The sequence below is a fragment of the Cetorhinus maximus genome, unplaced genomic scaffold (genome assembly GCF_964194155.1).
Source record: "Cetorhinus maximus unplaced genomic scaffold, sCetMax3.hap1.1 HAP1_SCAFFOLD_190, whole genome shotgun sequence".
Classification (NCBI taxonomy): Eukaryota; Metazoa; Chordata; class Chondrichthyes; order Lamniformes; family Cetorhinidae; genus Cetorhinus; species Cetorhinus maximus.
The window spans coordinates 715505-733802 of NW_027596169.1; the positions used below are offsets into that span (position 1 = coordinate 715505).

Here is an 18298-nt window from a genome sequence, read left to right on the forward strand (position 1 = left end):
AGGAGATGGCAGATGCATTGAACAGGTATTTTGCATCAGTCTTTACGATAGAGGATACTTTGGGCTGCATTAGCATGCTTAAGTTGGAGTTTGGTGAGTGAAGGAGTTCAGTGAAGAGGGAGGGAGGTGCTCCTTTTCCTACCTTTCCTCAGCCTCCAGTAGTTGCCTCTTACTTTGTTAGAGGGGAAAAAGCTAAGTGGTAAGTTATTCTACTTATTCTAATTGTAATAAATAGTTTCTAAAATTATTGTATGGCAGGTCAGATCAGCTGATTGGCATGCACATCCTGCGGTATGTGGGAAGCCATGGACACAACATGTGTCCTAGACAAACACAACTGCAGGAAGTGTCATCGGCTGCAGAACCTTGAATTCTGGGTTACGGAACTTGAGCAGCGACTGGAGTCACTGTTTTAAAAATTCATTAACAGGATGTGGGCTTCGCTGGCTGGGCCAGCATTTATTGTCCATCCCTCGTTGCCCTTGAGAAGGCGGTGGTGATCTGCCTTCTTGAACCGCTGCAGTCCATATGGTGTAGGTACACCCACAGTGCTGTTAGGAAGGGAGTTTCAGTTTTGACCCAGCGACAGTGAAGGAACGGTGATATATTTCCAACTCAGGGTGGTGAGTGATGTGGAGGGGAACTTCCAGGTAGTGGTGTTCCCATCTATCTGCTGCCCTTGTCCTTCTAGGTGGTAGTGGTCGTGGGTTTGGAAGGTGCTGTCTAAGGAGCCTTGGTGAATTCCTACAGTGCATCTTGTAGATGGTACACACTGCTGCTACTGTGTGTTGGTGCTGGAGGGAGTAAATGTTTGTGGATGGTGTGCCAATCAAATGGGCTGCTTTGTGTCCAGCCCCTTCAGCGTTATGGGAACTGCACTCATCCAGGCAAGTGGGGAGTATTCCATCACACTCCTCACTTGTGCCTTGTAGATGGTGGACAGGCTTTGGGGAGTCAGGAGGTGAGTTAATCATCACACAATTCCTAGCCTCTGACCTGCTCTTGTAGCCACAGTATTTAGATGGCTAGTCCAGTTCAGTTTCTGATCAATAGTAACCCCCAGGGTGTTGATAGTGGGGGATTCAGTGATGGTAATGCCATTGATCATCAAGGGGCGATGGTTGGATTCTCTCTTATTGGAGATGGTCATTGCCTGACACTTGTGTGGTGTGAATGTTACTTGCCACTTGTCAGCCCAAGCCTGGATATTGTCCAGGTCTTGCTGCATTTGGACATGGACTGCTTCAGTATCTGAGGAGTCGTGAATGGTGCTGAACATTGTGCGATCATCAGTGAACATCCCCACTTCTGACCTTATGATGGGAGGAAGGTCATTGATGAAGCAGCTGGTAGATGGTTGGGCCGAGGACACTATCCTGAGGAACTCCTGCATGAGACTTCTGCTGAGATGACTGACCTCCAACAATTACAACCATCTTCCTTTGTGCTAGGTATGACTCCAACCAGCGGAGAGTTTTCCCCCTGATTCCCATTGACTCCAGTTTTGCTCAGGCTCCTTGATGCCACACTCAGTCAAATGCGGCCTTGATGTCAAGGGCAGTCACTCTCACCTCACCTCTGGAGTTCAGCTCTTTTGTCCACCATGTTTGAACCAAGGCTGTAATGAGGTCAGGAGCTGAGTGGCCCTGGTGGAACCCAAACTAAGTGTCAGTGAGCAGGTTATTGCTAAGTAAGTGCCACTTGATAGCACTGTTGATAACCCCTTCCATTGCTTTACTGGTGATCGAGAGTAGACTGATGGGGCGGTAATTGGCCGGGTTGGATTTGTCCTGTTTTTTGTGTACAGGACATACCTGGGCAATTTTCCACATAGCCGGGTAGGTGCCAGTGTTGTAGCTGTACTGGAACAGCTTGGCTAGGGGTGCAGCATGTTCTGGAACACAAGTCTTCAGTACTATTGCAGGAATATTGTCAGGGCCCATAGCCTTTGCCGTATCCAGTGCCTTCAGCCGTTTCTTAATATCATGTGGAGTGAGTTGAATTGGCTGAAGACTGGCATCTGTGATGCTGGGGACCTCCGGAGGAGGCCGAGATGGATCATCCACTCGGCACTTCTGGCTGAAGATTGTTGCAAATGCGTCAGCCTTATCTTTTGCACTGATGTGCTGGGCTCCTCCATCATTGAGGATCGGGATATTTGTGGAACCTCCTCCTCGAATGAGTTGTTTAATTGTCCACCATCATTCACGACTGGATGTGGCAGGGCTGCAGAGCTTAGATCTGATCCGTTGGTTGTGGGATCCCTTAGCCCTGTCTATCACTTGCTGCTTATGCTGTTTGGCATGTAAGTAGTCCTGTGTTATAGCCTCACCAGGTTGACACCTCATTTTTAGGTGTGCCTGGTGCTGCTCCTGGCATGCCCTCCTGCACTCTTCATTGAACCAGGGTTGATCCCCTGGTTTGATGGTAATGGTAGAGTGGGGGATATGCCGGGCCATGAGGTTACAGATTGTGTTCGAGTACAATTCTGCTGCTGCTGATGGCCCACAGCACCTCATGGATGCCCAGCCTTGAGTTGCTAGATCTGTTCGAAATCTATCCCATTTAGCACGGTGGTAGTGCCACACAACACAATGTGAAGGCGGGACTTCGTCTCCACAATGACTGTGCGGTGATCATTCCTGTCATGGACAGATGCATCTGCGGCAGACAGGTTGGTGAGGATGAGGTCAAGTATGTTTTTCCCTCTTGTTGGTTCCCTCACCACCTGCCACAGATCCAGCCAAGCATCAATGTCATTTAGGACTCAGCCAGCTTGGTCAGTAGAGAGCATCAACTAAACCTAGAATCCAGAATAACGTCAAAAATACAAAGTTAAGGGCACTCTACCTGAACGCGCGCAGCATTTGCAATAAGGTCAATGATTTAAAGGCACAAATAGTGGTTAATGGGCATGATCTAATTGCCATTACAGAAACATGGCTGCAGGGTGACCAAGGCTGGGAACTGAATATTCAAGGATATTCGACATTTATGAAGGACAGACAAGAAGGGAAAGGAGGTGGAGTTGTGCTGATAATAAGTGATGGGATCAGTTCTTCAGTAAGGGAGGATCTCAGGTCGGAAGAACAAAATGTGGAATCTGTTTGAGCAAAGAAACAGCAAAGGGCAGCAAACATTGGTTGGAGTTGTTTATAGGCCACCGAACAGTAGTGGTAATGTGGGGCATGGTATTAATCAGGAAATGAGAGAAGAGTGTAGCATGGGCAATACAGTAATCATGGGTGACTTCAACCTGCATATGGACTGGGTAAACCTAATAAACACTAATACTGCGGAGGATGAGTTTCTGGAGTGTGTTCCGGATGGTTTTCTAGAGCAGTATGTTGAGGAACAGACTATTTTAGATCTAGCATTATGTAACAAGAAAGGGCTAATTAATAATCTTGCTGTGAAAAGAAGCTTTAGGGATGAGTGACCATAATGTGATAGGATTTTACATTCTGTTTGAAAGTGAGGTCGTTCAATCTGAAGACAGGTTGTTAAATTTGAATAAAGGAAATTATGAAGGTATGAGGGGTAAATTGACTGAGGTGGATTGGGAAAATCATTAGAAGGTTTGACGGTACATAGGCAATGGATAGTCTTTAAGAAATTATTACATAGTTTGCAGCAATTATACAGTCCTTCAAGGCACAAAAACCCAAAAAGAAAAGTCAGTCAATCGTGGCTAACAAAGGAAGTTAAGGATTGTATAAGATTAAAAGAAAAGGCCTATAATGTTGCCAGAAATAGTAGTAAACCTAACGGTGGAAGTGGAGTCTTTGAATATTTTTAAGGCAGAGGTAGATAGATTCTTGATAAGCAAAGGGGTGAAAGGTTATCAGGGCTAGGCGGGAGGTTACAATCAGATCAGCCATGACCTTATTGAATGGTGCAGCAGGGCTCGAGGGGCCAAGTGACCTACTCCTGCTCCTAATTCATATGTTCATAAAACCTTAGTGAGCATTAGGCAGAATTATAATAGCAAGCTGGAGTTGTTAGGTTAGAATTCACTTCAGGAAGACACACAGTGGTAAAGGACTGCTTTTTCGCAATGTTGGGTGATTGTGAGGAAGGAATGCTGATTTAAATAATACTTGGTCAAGATAAACAACCACAACTTGTGTTTATATAGCACCTTTCATAGTTAGACAAAATTCAACACCAAGACACATAAGGAGATATTATGACAGGTGATCAAAAGCTTGGTCAAAGGGGTCAATTTCTAGAAGTGTCATAGAGGGGAGACAGGCGGAGAGGTTTAGGGAGGGAATTCCAGAGCTCGGGGCCCAGGTGGTTGAAGGCACAGCCGCCAGTGGTGGAGAGATGGAAATCATGGGATGCTCAAGAGGCTGGAATTGGAGGAGTGCAGAGATCCCGGAGGGTTGTAGGAGCTGGAGGAGGTTACAGAGATAGAGAGGGTTATGGGGTGGAGGAGGTTACAGAGATAGGGAGAGTTACAGAGGCTGGAGGAGGTTACAGAGATAGGGAGGGTTGCAGAGGCTGGAGGAGGTTACAGAGATGGGGAGGTCACAGAGATAGGGCGGGTTGTAGGGGCTGGAGGAGGTTACAGAGATAGGGCAGGTTGTAGGGACTGGAGGATGTCACAGAGATAGGGAGGATTGTAGGGGCTGGAGGATGTCACAGAGATAGGGAGGATTGTAAAGGCTGAAGGAGGTTACAGAGATAGGGAGGGTTGTATGGCTGGAGGAGGTTATAGAGATAGGGAGAGTTGTAGGGGCTGGAGGAGGTTACAGAGATAGGGAGGGTTGTAGGGGCTGGAGGATGTCACAGAGATAGGGAGGATTGTAGGGGCTGGAGGATGTCACAGAGATAGGGAGGATTGTAAAGGCTGAAGGAGGTTACAGAGATAGGGAGGGTTGTATGGCTGGAGGAGGTTACAGAGATAGGGAGGGTTGTAGGGGCTGGAGGAGGTTACAGAGATAGGGAGGGTTGTAGCAGTGGGGAGGTCTCAGAGGTAGTGAACAGATGAATTTAAATGAAATGAGCAGCTCTATCAATAGCACATGCTTAATGGGATGACCTCAGATACACACACTTGCCCTACATAATGAAACCTTCAATAAGACACTGACTTACTGAAAGAACAGCCTTCACTTGGGAATCTGAGATTCTGAATGGATTAACAAACTGACCTTTCACCTCTACTTTCGGATGTTACCTCCTGTGCCCCAATCGAGTATTTTTTTTTGTTCGTGGGATGTGGGTGTCGCTGGCTGGGCCAGCATTAACTGCCCATCCCTAATTGTCCTTGTTTAGGGGCAATTAAAAGCCAACCACATTGCTGTGGGTCTGGAGTCACATGTAGGCCAGACTGGGTAAGGATGGCAGATTTCCTTCCCTAAAGGGCGTTAGTGAACCAGATGGGTTTTTACAACAATTGGCAATGGTTTCATGGTCATCATCAAACTTTTAACTCTAGATTTTTGTTGGATTCAAATTTCACCATCTGCCGTGGGATTCGAACCCAGGTCCCCAGAGGATTACCCTGGGTCTCTGGAATACTAGTCCAGAGACAATGCCACTATGCCACCACCTCCCCCTAAATCATTGGGATTGACACTGAACATGGTGGCTCTCCATCTCCATTTAGAAACAGGTTGTTGGCAGTGGTCAGGATTATTATTGCCTGTCCTTTCACTTTGGGATCAAGCCTCATATATCATCCAGAGCTGAGGGAGGTCTCCAATTCATCAATTACCCTCCCTTTCTCTCCACCTCCAATTCCTCAGTACCTCTCTCTCCAACTTCAATCCCTCAGTCTTTCTCTCTCCACCTCCAAACATTTTCTCTCTCTCTCCCTCCATCTCCAGTCCCTGTGTTTACCCTTCCTCTGACAAGCACCCCCGCCCCCCCAACACCCCTGCCCATGCTTGGTGGATACTCAGTCTGCTTGAACAAGTCTTTACTAAACTATTCACAGATCTGAGTTTCTGTTTTTCAGGTGATATTGGAGGTCAGATGGGCCTGTTCATTGGAGCCAGTATTTTAACCATCTTGGAAATTTTTGACTACTTGTATGAGGTAAGACCAGGCTTGGGTTCATGTTTTACTGATCGAAACCTCTCTCAGTGGGGCATCTCTCTCTGTCACTCTCTCAATCTTTCTCTCTCGCTGACACTCTCTCTGACTCTCTCTCTCTCTGTATCTGGCTCTCTCTCTGTCTGTCTCCCTCTCTCTCTGTCTCCCTCCCTCTCTCTCTATCTCCCTCTCTTTCTGTCTGTCTCCCTCTCTCTCTGTCTGTCTCCCTCTCTCTCTCTCTCTCTGTCTTGTCTCCCTCCCTCTCTCTCCGTCTGTCTCCTTCCCTCTCTCTGTCTCCCTCTCTCTCTGCCTGTCTCTCTATCTGTCTGTCTCCCTCTCTCTCTGTCTGTCTGTCTCCCCCTCTCTCTGTCTGTCTCCCTCTCTCTCTGTCTCCCTCTCTCTCTGTCTCCCTCTCTCTCTATCTGTCTGCCTCCCTCCCTCTCTCTCTGTCTGTGTCCCTCTCTCTCTATCTGTCTGCCTCCCTCTCTCTATCTGTCTCCCTCTCTTTCTCTCTCTCTATGCCTCTAGGGTCTTGATTACGTTTCTCTGTGTTTGGTACTCCAGGTTTTTAAAGACAAGATGTCCAGTTTTGTGAAACGCAAGAAAAGGCCGAAGAGAAGCCACAGTGACAACCTGGTAACAAGCAGCAGCATAAACAAATGGCTTATATTCTCTGTAATTTAGAAAGTTAAGGGCTAATTTGATCAAAGTTTTCAAGATGTTAAGGGGAACTGATAGGGTTGACAGACAGAAACTATTCCCGCTGGTTGTGGAGTCTGGGACTAGGGGACAGAATCTAAAGATGAGAGCCAGACCTTTCAGGAGTGGAATTAGAAAACACTTCTACACACAAAGGATATGAACATACAGATTAGGAGGAGTAGGCCATTTGGCCCCTTTGAGCCTGCGCCGCCATTTAATAAGATCATGGCTGATTTGATTGTAACCTCAATTTCACATTTCGCCGACCCCTGATAATCCTTGGCTCCCTTATTAATTGAGTATATCTATGGTAGAAGTTTGGAAATCTCTTCCACAAACATAGGGACATAGAAAATAGGAGCAGGAGTAGGTTATTCGGTCCTTCGGCTCTGCTCCGCCATTCAATATGATCATGGCTGATCCTCTATCTCAACGCCATATTCCCGCGCTCTCCCCAAACCCCTTGATGCCTTCAGAGTCCAAAAATCTATTTCCTTCTTAAATATACTCAGTGACTTGGCCTCCACAGCCTCTGTGGGAGAGAATTCCACAGGCTCACCCCCTCTGGGTGAATGAAGAAGTTTCTCCTCATCTCAATCCTAAATGGCCTACCCCATATCCTGAGATTGTGACCCTTTGTTCTAAACCCCCAGCCAGAGGAAACCTCATCCAGTCTGTCCATCCCTGTCAGAATTTTGTATGTTTCAATGAGACCCCTGCTTATTCTTCTAAACGCCAATGAATACAGGCCTCGTCAGCCCAATCTCTCCTCATACGACAATCCTGCCATCCCAGGAATCAGTCTGGTGAATCTTCACTGCACTCCCTCTATGGCAAGTATATCCTTTCTGAGGTAAGGAGACAAAAACTGCACACAGTGCTCCAGGTGTGGTCTCACCAAGGCCCTGTACAGCTGCAGTAAGACATCCTTGCTCCTGTACTCAAGCCCTCTCGCAATGAAGGCTAACATACCATTTGCCTTAACTGCTTGCTGCACCTGCATGCTTGTTTTCAGTGCTTGGTGTACAAGGACACCCTGGTCCCTTTGTACATCAATATTTCCCAATCTATCACCATTTAAATAATACTCTGCTATTCTGTTTTTCCTACCAAAGTGGATAACCTCACACTTACCCACATTATACTGCATCTGCCATGTATTTGCCCACTCACTCAACCTGTCTAAATCACCTTGAAGCCTTTTAACATCTTCCTCACCACTCATATATTCCCCCCTAGCTTTGTGTTGTCAGCAAACTTGGAAATATTACATTTGGCTCCCTCATCCAAATCATTGATATATATTGTGAATAGCTGCAGAACAAGCACTGATCCCTGCGGTACCCCACTAGTCACCACCTGCCACTCCTATAAAAGGCCCATTTATTCCTACTCTCTGCTTCCTGTCTGCTAACCAATTCTCAATCCATGCCAATATATTATCCCCAATCCCATGTGCTTTAATTTTACACACTAACCTCTTAAGTGGGACTTTATCAAAAGCTTTCTGAAAATCCAAATACACCACATCCACTGGTTCTCCCTTATCTATTCTGCTAGTTACATCTCAAAAAACTCCAGTTGGTTTGTCAAACGCGATTTCCCTTCATAAATCCATGTTGACTTTGTCTAATCCCGTCGATATTTTCTAAGTGTTCTGTTATCACATCCTTTTGTAATAGACTCTAGCATTTTCCCGACTACTGATGTTAGGCTGACCAGTCTGTAATTGCCTGTTTTTCTGTCCCTCCTTTTTTAAATAGCAACATTACATTTGCCACCCTCCAATCTGCTGGGACTGTTCCAGAATCTACAGAATTTTGGAAGGTGACAACAAACACATCCACTATTTCCATGGATACCTCCTTTAGTACCCTGGGATGTAGATTATCAGACCCTGGGGATTTATCAGCTTTCAGTCCCAATAATTTCTCCAGCACTATTGTTTTAGTAATACTAATTTCCTTCAATTCCTCCTACTCACTAGGCCTTTGGTTCCCTAGTGTTTCTGGGAAGTTATTTGTGTCTTCCTCTGTTAAGACAGAACAAAAGTAGTTGCTTAATTGCTCTGCCATTTCCTTGTTCTCTATTATAAATTCTCCTGTTTCAGACTGTAAGGGACCGTCATTTGTCTTCACTAATCTTTTTCTTCTAACATACTTATAGAAGCTTTTACAGTCCGCTTTTACGTTCCTTGCAAGTTTACTCTCATACTCTATTTTTCCCCCTCTTAATCAATCTCTTGGTCCTCCTTTGCTGAATTCTAAACTGCTCCCAATCCTCAGGCTTGCTACTTTTTCTAGCAACTTTATATGACTCTTTATTTTGTTAGCCACGATTGGGCCACTTTTCCTGTTGTGCTTTTGTGTCAGAAAGGGATGTGTAACTGTTGCAATGCATACATTCGTTCCTTAAATATTAACTATTGCCTATCCACCATCATGCCTTTTAATGATGTTCCCCAATCTATCTTAGCCAGCTCATGCCTCATACTTTCGTAGCTTCCTTTGTTTAGATCTAGATTTTCTGAGCCAATATCCTTTCTCACTATCGCACTAACTTCATTCTCAACCAACACCACACCACCTCCTTTTCCTTTTTGCCTGTCCATCCTAAATATCGAACACCCTTGGATATTCAGTTCCCAGCCTTGGTCACCCTGCAGCCATGTCTCCATAATTGTGATCATATCATACCTGTTTACAGCTATGTGCGTTGTTAATTCATCTACCTTATTGCAAATGCTCCTTGCATTCAGTTACAGTGCCTTTAGACTTGTCTTTTTAACATTTTTACACTTTTTTTTGGTACTATGACCCTATTTGCTGCTAGCCCCTGTTTCCTCTGCCTTCCACTTTTGCTCTGTCTTTCATTTCTATCTTTGTTTCCCTCTCTTGTGTCTCCCCTGCCATGTTCCCATCCCCCTGCCAGTCTAGTTTAAACCCTTCCCCACAGTACTAGCAAATGCCCCTGCAAGGATATTGGTCTCGGTCCTGCTGGGGTGCAACCCCTCCAGCTTGTACAGGTCCCACCTTCCCCAGAATCGGTCCCAACACCTCAGGAATCTAAATCCCATCCTCCTACATCATCTCTCCAGCCACACATTCATCAGGTCTATTCTCCTATTCCTGATCTCACTAGCACGTGGCACCGGGAGTGATCCTGAGATTACTACCTTTGAGGTCCTGCTTTTTAATTTATCGCCTCACTCCCTATATTCTGCTGGCAGGGCCTCCTCCCTGTTTTTAACCTACGTCGTTGAAACCAATATGTACCACGAGCTCTGGTGTCCACCCTCCCCCTTCAGAATGTCCTGCAGCCACTCAGTGACATCCTTGACCCTCACACCAGGGAGGTAACATACCATCCAGCACATTCACGGCCGCAGAAACATCTATCCAGTTACGATAGAATTCCATATCACTATTGCTCTCCCACCCTTTTTTCTCCACCCTCACCCCCCGCCCCCCCCGCCCATGCAGCTGAGCCACTCGTGGTGCCACAGATTTGGCTCCTGCTGCATTCCCCTAAGAAACCATCTCCCCCAGCAGTATCCAAAACGGAAAATCTGTTAGAGGGGGAGATGGACCCAGGGCACTCCTGCACTACCTGCCTAGTGCTTTTACTCTGTCTGGTGGTCACCCATTCCCTTTCTCCCTATGCACATCATTACCTGTGGTGTGACCATCTCACTGGACGTGCTATCCACGAAGATCTCAGCCCTGCGGATGCTCCACAGTGACTCCAGCCACTGCTCCAGATCCAAAACACGGATTTCAGGTAGCTGCAGCTGGAGACACTTCCTGCAAACATGGTCACTATGGACACTGGAAGTGTCCCTGACTTCCCACATCACACAGGAGGAGCATTCCACATGACCAAGCTGCCCTATCATGACTTACCCTTAAATTACTCCCCTTACTTTTACTTCCTCTAGTTTACAGAATACTAAGGGCAGCAGAAATACTCACCAAGCCCTACTTCCCAAGGCCGCTGCTCCTCTTTCTGAGGAAAGGTAGAAAATGAAGGGATCACCTCCTTCCCTCTTCAGTGAACTCCTTCTACTCTCACTATTGTATCTGAATGCAAGGAGCATTTGTAATAAGGTAGATGAACTAACAGCGCAAATAGATGCAAAACGGGTACAATATGATTGCAATTATAGAGATATAGAGATGCCCAAGACCAGGAACTGAATATCCAAGGGTGTTCGATATTTAAGAAGGTCAGGCAAAAAGGAAAAGGAGGCGGGGTGGTGTTATTGGTTAAGAATGAAATCAGTGCAATAGTGAGAGTAGGAGTTCACTGAAGGTAGAAAATGAAAGGATCCTTCCCTCTTCAGTGAACTCCTTCACTTACCAAACTCCAACTGAAGCACTCAAATGCAGCCCAAAGCAGTATTGTAGGTTGTTTGTTTTTACGCTGTCTGAATCTAGCTTCTGAAAACCTGTTTAAGTAGGTTAACTAATTAACTAGCTGCAAGTAGAACCTGAATAAGCCCTGTTTTAAAACTGGACTAAAACTCACCTTCTCCCAACCCCAAGTGCAACTCTTAGTTAATTGCTTAATTAAAGAAAGGCTAGACTGTAGATAGAAATTAACCCTTAAGTTAAATTAACCCTTAAAACTCCAACTCACCAAACTCCAAATGAAGCACTTAAATGCAGCCCGAAGCAACACTCTGGTGCAGACAACGGCAGGTAATACTGGGTTAATTATTAACTTTAAATCTGAGATTGATAGATTTTTGTTAACCAGAATGTATTAAGGGTTTCGAGACAAAGGCAGGTAAATGGAGTTAGATCAGAGTAATCTCATTGGATGGCAGTGAAACAGGCTCAAGCGGTTAAATGGCCTTCTCCTGTTCCTGTGTCTCTAAACTCCCCATCATATATACATATGCAAATACACAGTCACCCACAAATGCACACGTAAATATACAAGGACATACAAAATACACAGGCATCTACATGCCCACACACACAAACAGATGCAAATACACACACACACGTACATACACTGCTTTTACACCCACACAAACAGATGCAAATACACACACGTACATACACTGCTTCTACACCCACACATACAAATGCAAATACACACACACATATAAGCATACATACACATATACAAGGGAATGTACACACACCTTGTATTATATATGTATATTGTATTTATATCCACAAGATAATGTAGTTCTGGGGTGATGCGTTGACACTGGCCAATACAAAGTAGGGTTGTCCTTCTTTACCCCTTCCCCACCACTAATGCCCACACTCGGCCTCTTTCAGAGTACCTGCGACACACTGAGGAGCCACTCGGACAGCATGGCCTTCACCCCCAACATGCTGCCTCGGCACTCCACCCTGGGCAACTTCGAAGAGTTTGCCTGCTGACATCAACGGGAGTTCCAGGGGAGGCAGCGGGTCCCATGGCGCAGCAGAACCACGAGAGAGAGGGAGTATAAACACAATGAAACCCAGAAAAAAACCACAAGGGAAACTGGGATTGTCTCAAGGCGAGACCAGCAAGAACCAAGAATATGGGACGAAGCAGCATCCCCAATGGATCCATGGACTATTCACCAAAGTCTATCAGAAATTCAGCTCCTATCAGACACTGACTGTCAAAGAACTTTCTTCAAAGTCTGCCTTTCCCTTGTTAAATATTCCTGTAATTAATGTACAGAACAGTCATGCATTAAGGGGAAGAGCAGCAGACACAATACAAGACACATTATCAACACAACCAGGCATCTGAACATTTTTTTAATGATTTGATAAAGCTTTGATAAGTGCTTTATTTTGCTACCAACCCTTAATACCAAATTCGGAGGGACTTGAGTAGAGATTCTGGTCTCACTCGGGCTCCCTCTGTCTGAGTTCTTCTATCTTCCATCATAGTTTAGACACTTGGCCAAGGCTGGGTCCCATCATCCAGTCCCGTGGCTGGTAGCTGAGTGTGAGGCCACTGTGGAGTTTCTCCAGATGCCGGATATGGGCAGGGAAAAAGCGACTCCACAATGGAGACAGCCTGTTATAAGAGACACCTAGCAGCCGTGTCTTATCACTTAACCCTGTGTGCTCCCACGAGTGCTACAGCAACAAGATGTCGGGTGTTTGGTGAGTTCTTAGCTTGCCAATCATTTCATCTCTCTCTCTGTTATTCCAATTCCCTTTGCTAAATGTATTCTGATTCCCTCTCTCTGTCGGTCACTCCCAGGTTTGTCTGTGATTCCCAAGGTTTGTCAGTCACTCCCAGGTTTGTCTGTGATTCCCAGGGTTTGTCAGTCACTCCCAGGTTTATCTGTGATTCCCAGCGTTTGTCGGTCATTCCCAGGTTTATCTGTGATTCCCAGGGTTTATCGGTCACTCCCAAGTTTGCCTGTGATTCCCAGGGTTTGTCAGTCACTCCCAGGTGTATCTGTGATTCCCAGGGTTTGTCGGTCACTACCAGGTTTGTCTGTGATTCCCAGGGTTTGTCGGTCACTCCCAGGTTTGTCTGTGATTCCCAGGGTTTGTCGGTCACTCCCAGGTTTATCTGTGATTCCCAGGGTTTGTCGGTCACTCCCAGGTTTATCTGTGATTCCCAGGGTTTGTCGGTCACTCCCAGGTTTATTTGTGATTCCCAGGTTTGTCCACCACTCCCAGGTTTGTCCATCACTCCCAGGTTTGTCTGTGATTCCCAGGGTTTGTCAGTCACTCCCAGGTTTGTCTGTGATTCCCAAGGTTTGTCGGTCACTCCCAGGTTTGTCTGTGATTCCCAGGGTTTGTCTGTGATTCCCAGGGTTTGTCGGTCACTCCCAGGTTTGTCTGTGATTCCCAGGGTTTGTCGGTCACTCCCAGGTTTATCTGTGATTCCCAGGTTTTGCCATCACTCCCAGGGTTGTGATCATTCCAGTTCAGTTAAGTGTGAAATAACAATGTCAATCAAACCACATCAGGATGGGACAGATCTGACTCCGTTTTGGAGAAGGGACAAAGCAATGTGATTCAACGCTCCACACCTCAGTCCTGCCTTTGGCCAGATATTGGATGAGTCACCGAGATGGACCCTTTCCCCTGCGGCTGAAGGATGACTGAGTTTGGGATTATTTTAATCTTCTGTCTACCATCATTGCTGAACTTCTGATGGTTTGAGCAGTAAAGGACGAGATCAGAACGTGGTACGGACAGATGGGAGGAGGGATCGCCCAGAATGCAGACTGCTCCTCATCTAGGCCAAAGGTAGAGACTAAAGTCAAGTTATGTGAACTGTTCAAAAATAGCACCGAGGTGCTGTTTTCCATCACTGTCACTTACTGCCTGAGCCAAAGGCAAAGCGGACAAAGGGAATGTTGTGGAAAAGCCAGTGCGGTGTGAATATGCAGTCTCAGGGCACAATGTAACAATTTGTGTGGGTGTGCATTTTAAATCTGAATTCGAAATGGTTTTCTAATCGCTCCATGGCCTCACCCCTCCCTATCTCTGTAATCGCCTCCACCTACAACCCTCCAAGGTCTCTGCAATCGCCAATTCTGGTCTGTTGAGCATCCCTGATTTTAATCGCCACTGGTGGACGTGCCTTCAGCTTCCTGGGCCCCAAAGCTCTGGAGTTCTCTCCCAAAGTCATCCCAGCCCTTTCTGCTCCCAGAAGATGCTCCTCTTTCGTGAAGACTTTGCTAACCTGCCCTTATGTTGCCGTCTGTGGCTCAGTGTCAGATATTGCTCCATAACATTCCCATAAAACACTTCCAAATATTTCACTATGTTAAAGGCGCTATGTAAATGCAAGTTTTTGTTACAGTGGTGCGGTTCTGTGCGCTGAGTGTGTGCACGGTCGTGTGCACAGTGCGAGAGGGTGACTGTGCGCACGATGAGAGTGTGCGGTGTGTGGTTGTGTGCACGCTGTGAGTACACGGTGTGTGTGTGTGTGGTTATGCACTGAGTTTGCGGTTTTGTGTACGCGGTTTTGTGTATGCGGTGTGTGTTAGTGGTTGTATGCGCGGTGTGTGAGTACACAGTTGGTGCAAGTGCGCACTTATTTACCCTGTTCGTGTGCGTGCTTGTGGGTGCTATATGAGAGTACACGCTGTACAAGTTCACTGTATGAGCACATGGGTGTGTACACTGTACAAATGGCTGGTGGAAGTCAGTCATCTCAGCTCCAGGACATCACTGCAGGAGTTCCTCAGGGTAGGGTCCTCGGCCCAACCATCTTCAGCTGCTTCATCAATGACCTTCCTTCCATCATAAGGTCAGAAGTGGGGATGTTCACTGATGATTGCACAATGTTCAACACCATTCGCGACTCCTCAGATACTGAAGCAGTCCATGTCCAAATGCAGCAAGATCTGGACAATATCCAGGCTTGGGCTGACAAGTGACAAGTGGCAAGTAACATTCGCACCACACAAGTGTCAGGCAATGACCATCTTCAACAGGAGAGAATCTAACCATGACCCCTTGATGTTCAATGGCATTACCATCACTGAATCCCCCACTACCAACATCCTGAGGGTTACCATTGACCAGAAACTGAACTAGACTAGCCATATAAATACTGTGGCTACAAGAGCAGGTCAGAGGCTGGAAATTCTGTGGTGAGTAACTCAACTCCTGACTCCCCAAAGCCTGTCTATCATCTACAAGGCACAAGTCAGGAGTGTGATGGAATACTCCCCACTTGTCTGGGTCTGTCCAGCTCCCACAACACTCAAGAAGCTTGACACCATGCAGGACAAAGCAGCCCACTTGATTGGCACCACATCCAGGAACATTCACTTCCTCCACCACCGATGCACAGTAGCAGCAGTGTGTACCATCTACAAGATGCACTCCAGAAATTCACCAACGCTCCTTAGACAGCATCTTCCAAACCCATGACCACTACCACCTAGAAGGACAAGGGCAGCAGATAGATGGGAACACCACCAACTGGAAGTTCCTCTCCAAGTCACTCACCATCCTGACTTGGAAATATATCGCTGTTCCTTCACTGTCGCAGGGTCAAAATCCTGGAACTCCCTCCCTAACAGCACTGTGGGTGTACCTTCCCTACATGGGCTGCAGCGGTTCAAGAAGGCAGCTCACCACCACCTTTTCAAGGGCAATTAGGGATGGGCAATAAATGCTGGTCTAGTCAGTGACACTCATTCCAACAATAAATTAAAAAAAAAATCTGTGAAGGAATGGGAACTCCATGGGGTTCTGCCTTAAACTGGTAAACTTCGAGATAATCCTGGTGTGCAAGGTTCAATATCAAATCCGTCAAAATGTTCAGCACCCATGAAAAAATTCAGTTCTTGCTCCATCAGCTTCTCATTCTTTTTATTGCTCAGAAATGCATTCAGATGGATTTCTACATTTCCAAACTGATTACACAAAACGCAGAGAGCGGTCTGTACTGAACAGGGTGTCACACAGGGTGAGCGGTCTGTACTGAACAGGGTGTTACACAGGGTGAGCTGTGTGTGCTGAACAGGGGGTTACACAGGGTGAGCGGTCTGTACTGAACAGTGTGTTACACAGGGTGAGCTGTGTGTACTTAACAGGGTGTTACACAGGGTGAGCTGTGTGTACTGAACAGGGTGTCACACAGGGTGAGCTGTGTGTACTGAACAGGGTGTCACACGGGGTGAGCTGTGTGTACTGAACAGGGTGTTATACAGGGTGAGCTGTGTGTACTGAACAGGGTGTCACACAGGGTGAGCTGTATGTACTGAACAGGGTGTTATACAGGGTGAGCTGTGTGTGCTGAACAGGGTGTTACACAGGGTGAGCGGTCTGTACTGAACAGTGTGTTACACAGGGTGAGCTGTGTGTACTTAACAGGGTGTTACACAGGGTGAGCTGTGTGTACTGAACAGGGTGTCACACAGGGTGAGCTGTGTGTACTGAACAGGGTGTCACACGGCGTGAGCTGTGTGTACTGAACAGGGTGTCACACAGGGTGAGCTGTATGTACTGAACAGGGTGTTATACAGGGTGAGCTGTGTGTACTGAACAGGGTGTTACACAGGGTGAGCTGTGTGTACTGAACAGGGTGTTACACAGGGTGAGCTGTGTGTACTGAACAGGGTGTTACACAGGGTGAGCTGTGTGTACTGAACAGGGTGTTATACAGGGTGAGCTGTGTGTACCAGGTTCCGAACAGGAGTCATACTGGACTCGAGATGTTAACTGTGTTACACGATGTTGCCAGAGCAGCTGATTTTTTCCCCAGCGCTTTCTCTCTTTATATTAGTACCAGGTCTATTATCCGTTTGGTGGTGTGTCCTAAATCTGCCAGACATCTCACATTGCCTGGCCATTCTCGCTGTGCTGTAAGAATCCTTCTCTCTCTTATCCTATCACCTTCCTTTGCTCTCCGACCAGAAATGTGAGGACCAATAACCAATGGACTGATTGGACTGAACCTGTTAACTCCCTCACTCCCTTCCCGATTCCCAGTGATCGAGGCAATGTGTTTTGCTAAGGAAACGCTCCCTAAGCCTCTTAAAAGAATTTCTTGCTGGGATGAGAGTCGTGACTTGTTTGAGATGCCCCTGGGGGAGGTTACGGATTGTCCTTTCCCAGGGTCTGGTGGTGAGTGAATGCTTCCTCAGTGTAGTGTCCGTACCTTCAGTTGTACCATGACTCCCTCGTTATCTCAGCTCCTGCCCCTGCATGCTGAATCTTCCTGTGGGTTCTCATTCTGCACTCAGCCTTCATGAAATATATACAGAAAAATACAGATATATATTAATATGCCAATAGTACCAGGCTCTAGCACATATTGAATTCTGCTACATTTTGTCAATGTACTAATGATGTAAAATTAATTACAGTTAAAAATAAATTCTTTCGATTTTAGTTTGTTGGTGGTTTTTTATTATGCTGATGGCCTGTTCTGGCCACTAACCCCACATCTTATTTCAGACTCAAGTATTCCAACACTCTCCTGGCTGACCTGCCACTTTCAACCCTCGCTAAACTTGACTTCATTTAAAGCTCTGCATCCCCTTCAGCCGTTTTGCCTGCGCTCGTTGATCTACGATAGTTCCCAGTACTGCGACGCAATGTTGTTTAAAATTCTCATCGCTCTGAAGAGGAGTCACACGGACTCGAAAGGTTAACTCTGTTTCAGACCTGCTGAGTTTTCCCAGCATTTTCTGTTAAAATTCAAAATTCTCATCCTCGTTTTCAAATTCTTCCATGGCTTCACCCCACCCTACCTCCGTAATTTCCTGTAGCCCCACAGCCCTTCGAGATCTCTGTGCTCCTCTAATTCTGGCCCAATTTTAATCGTTCCACCATTGGTGGCTGCACCTACAGTTGCCACGGCCCTAAAGCTCTGGAATTCTATCAGTAATCTTCTCCATCTCTCGACCTCTCTCCCCTTCCTTTAAGACACTCTACTTCTGACCAAGCTTTTGACCCTCTGTACTGATATCTTAACATATCTCAGTTGTCAGGTTTTGTCCGATAATGCTCCAGTGAGCTGCTCGAGGACATTCTATGATGGTAACTGCACTATATAAACACAAGCTGTTATCTCCTCACTGCTTCCCAAATGTCCCCACCCCCAG

The 18298-nt window shown here is 46.4% G+C and overlaps 1 protein-coding gene across 1 annotated transcript in view; it reads left to right on the forward strand.

The window, feature by feature from the left end:
• LOC144672994 (acid-sensing ion channel 1C-like) overlaps positions 1-12223 on the forward strand; it is a 51929-nt gene extending 39706 nt beyond the window's left edge. Inside the window, exons 8-10 of the mRNA XM_078534996.1 lie at positions 5969-6048; positions 6610-6681; positions 12042-12223. Coding sequence (XP_078391122.1) covers positions 5969-6048; positions 6610-6681; positions 12042-12146 — 257 coding nt within the window. The 3' untranslated portion in view covers positions 12147-12223. The remainder of the gene's footprint in view (positions 1-5968; positions 6049-6609; positions 6682-12041) is intronic.
• The last annotated feature ends 6075 nt before the right edge of the window (positions 12224-18298 follow it).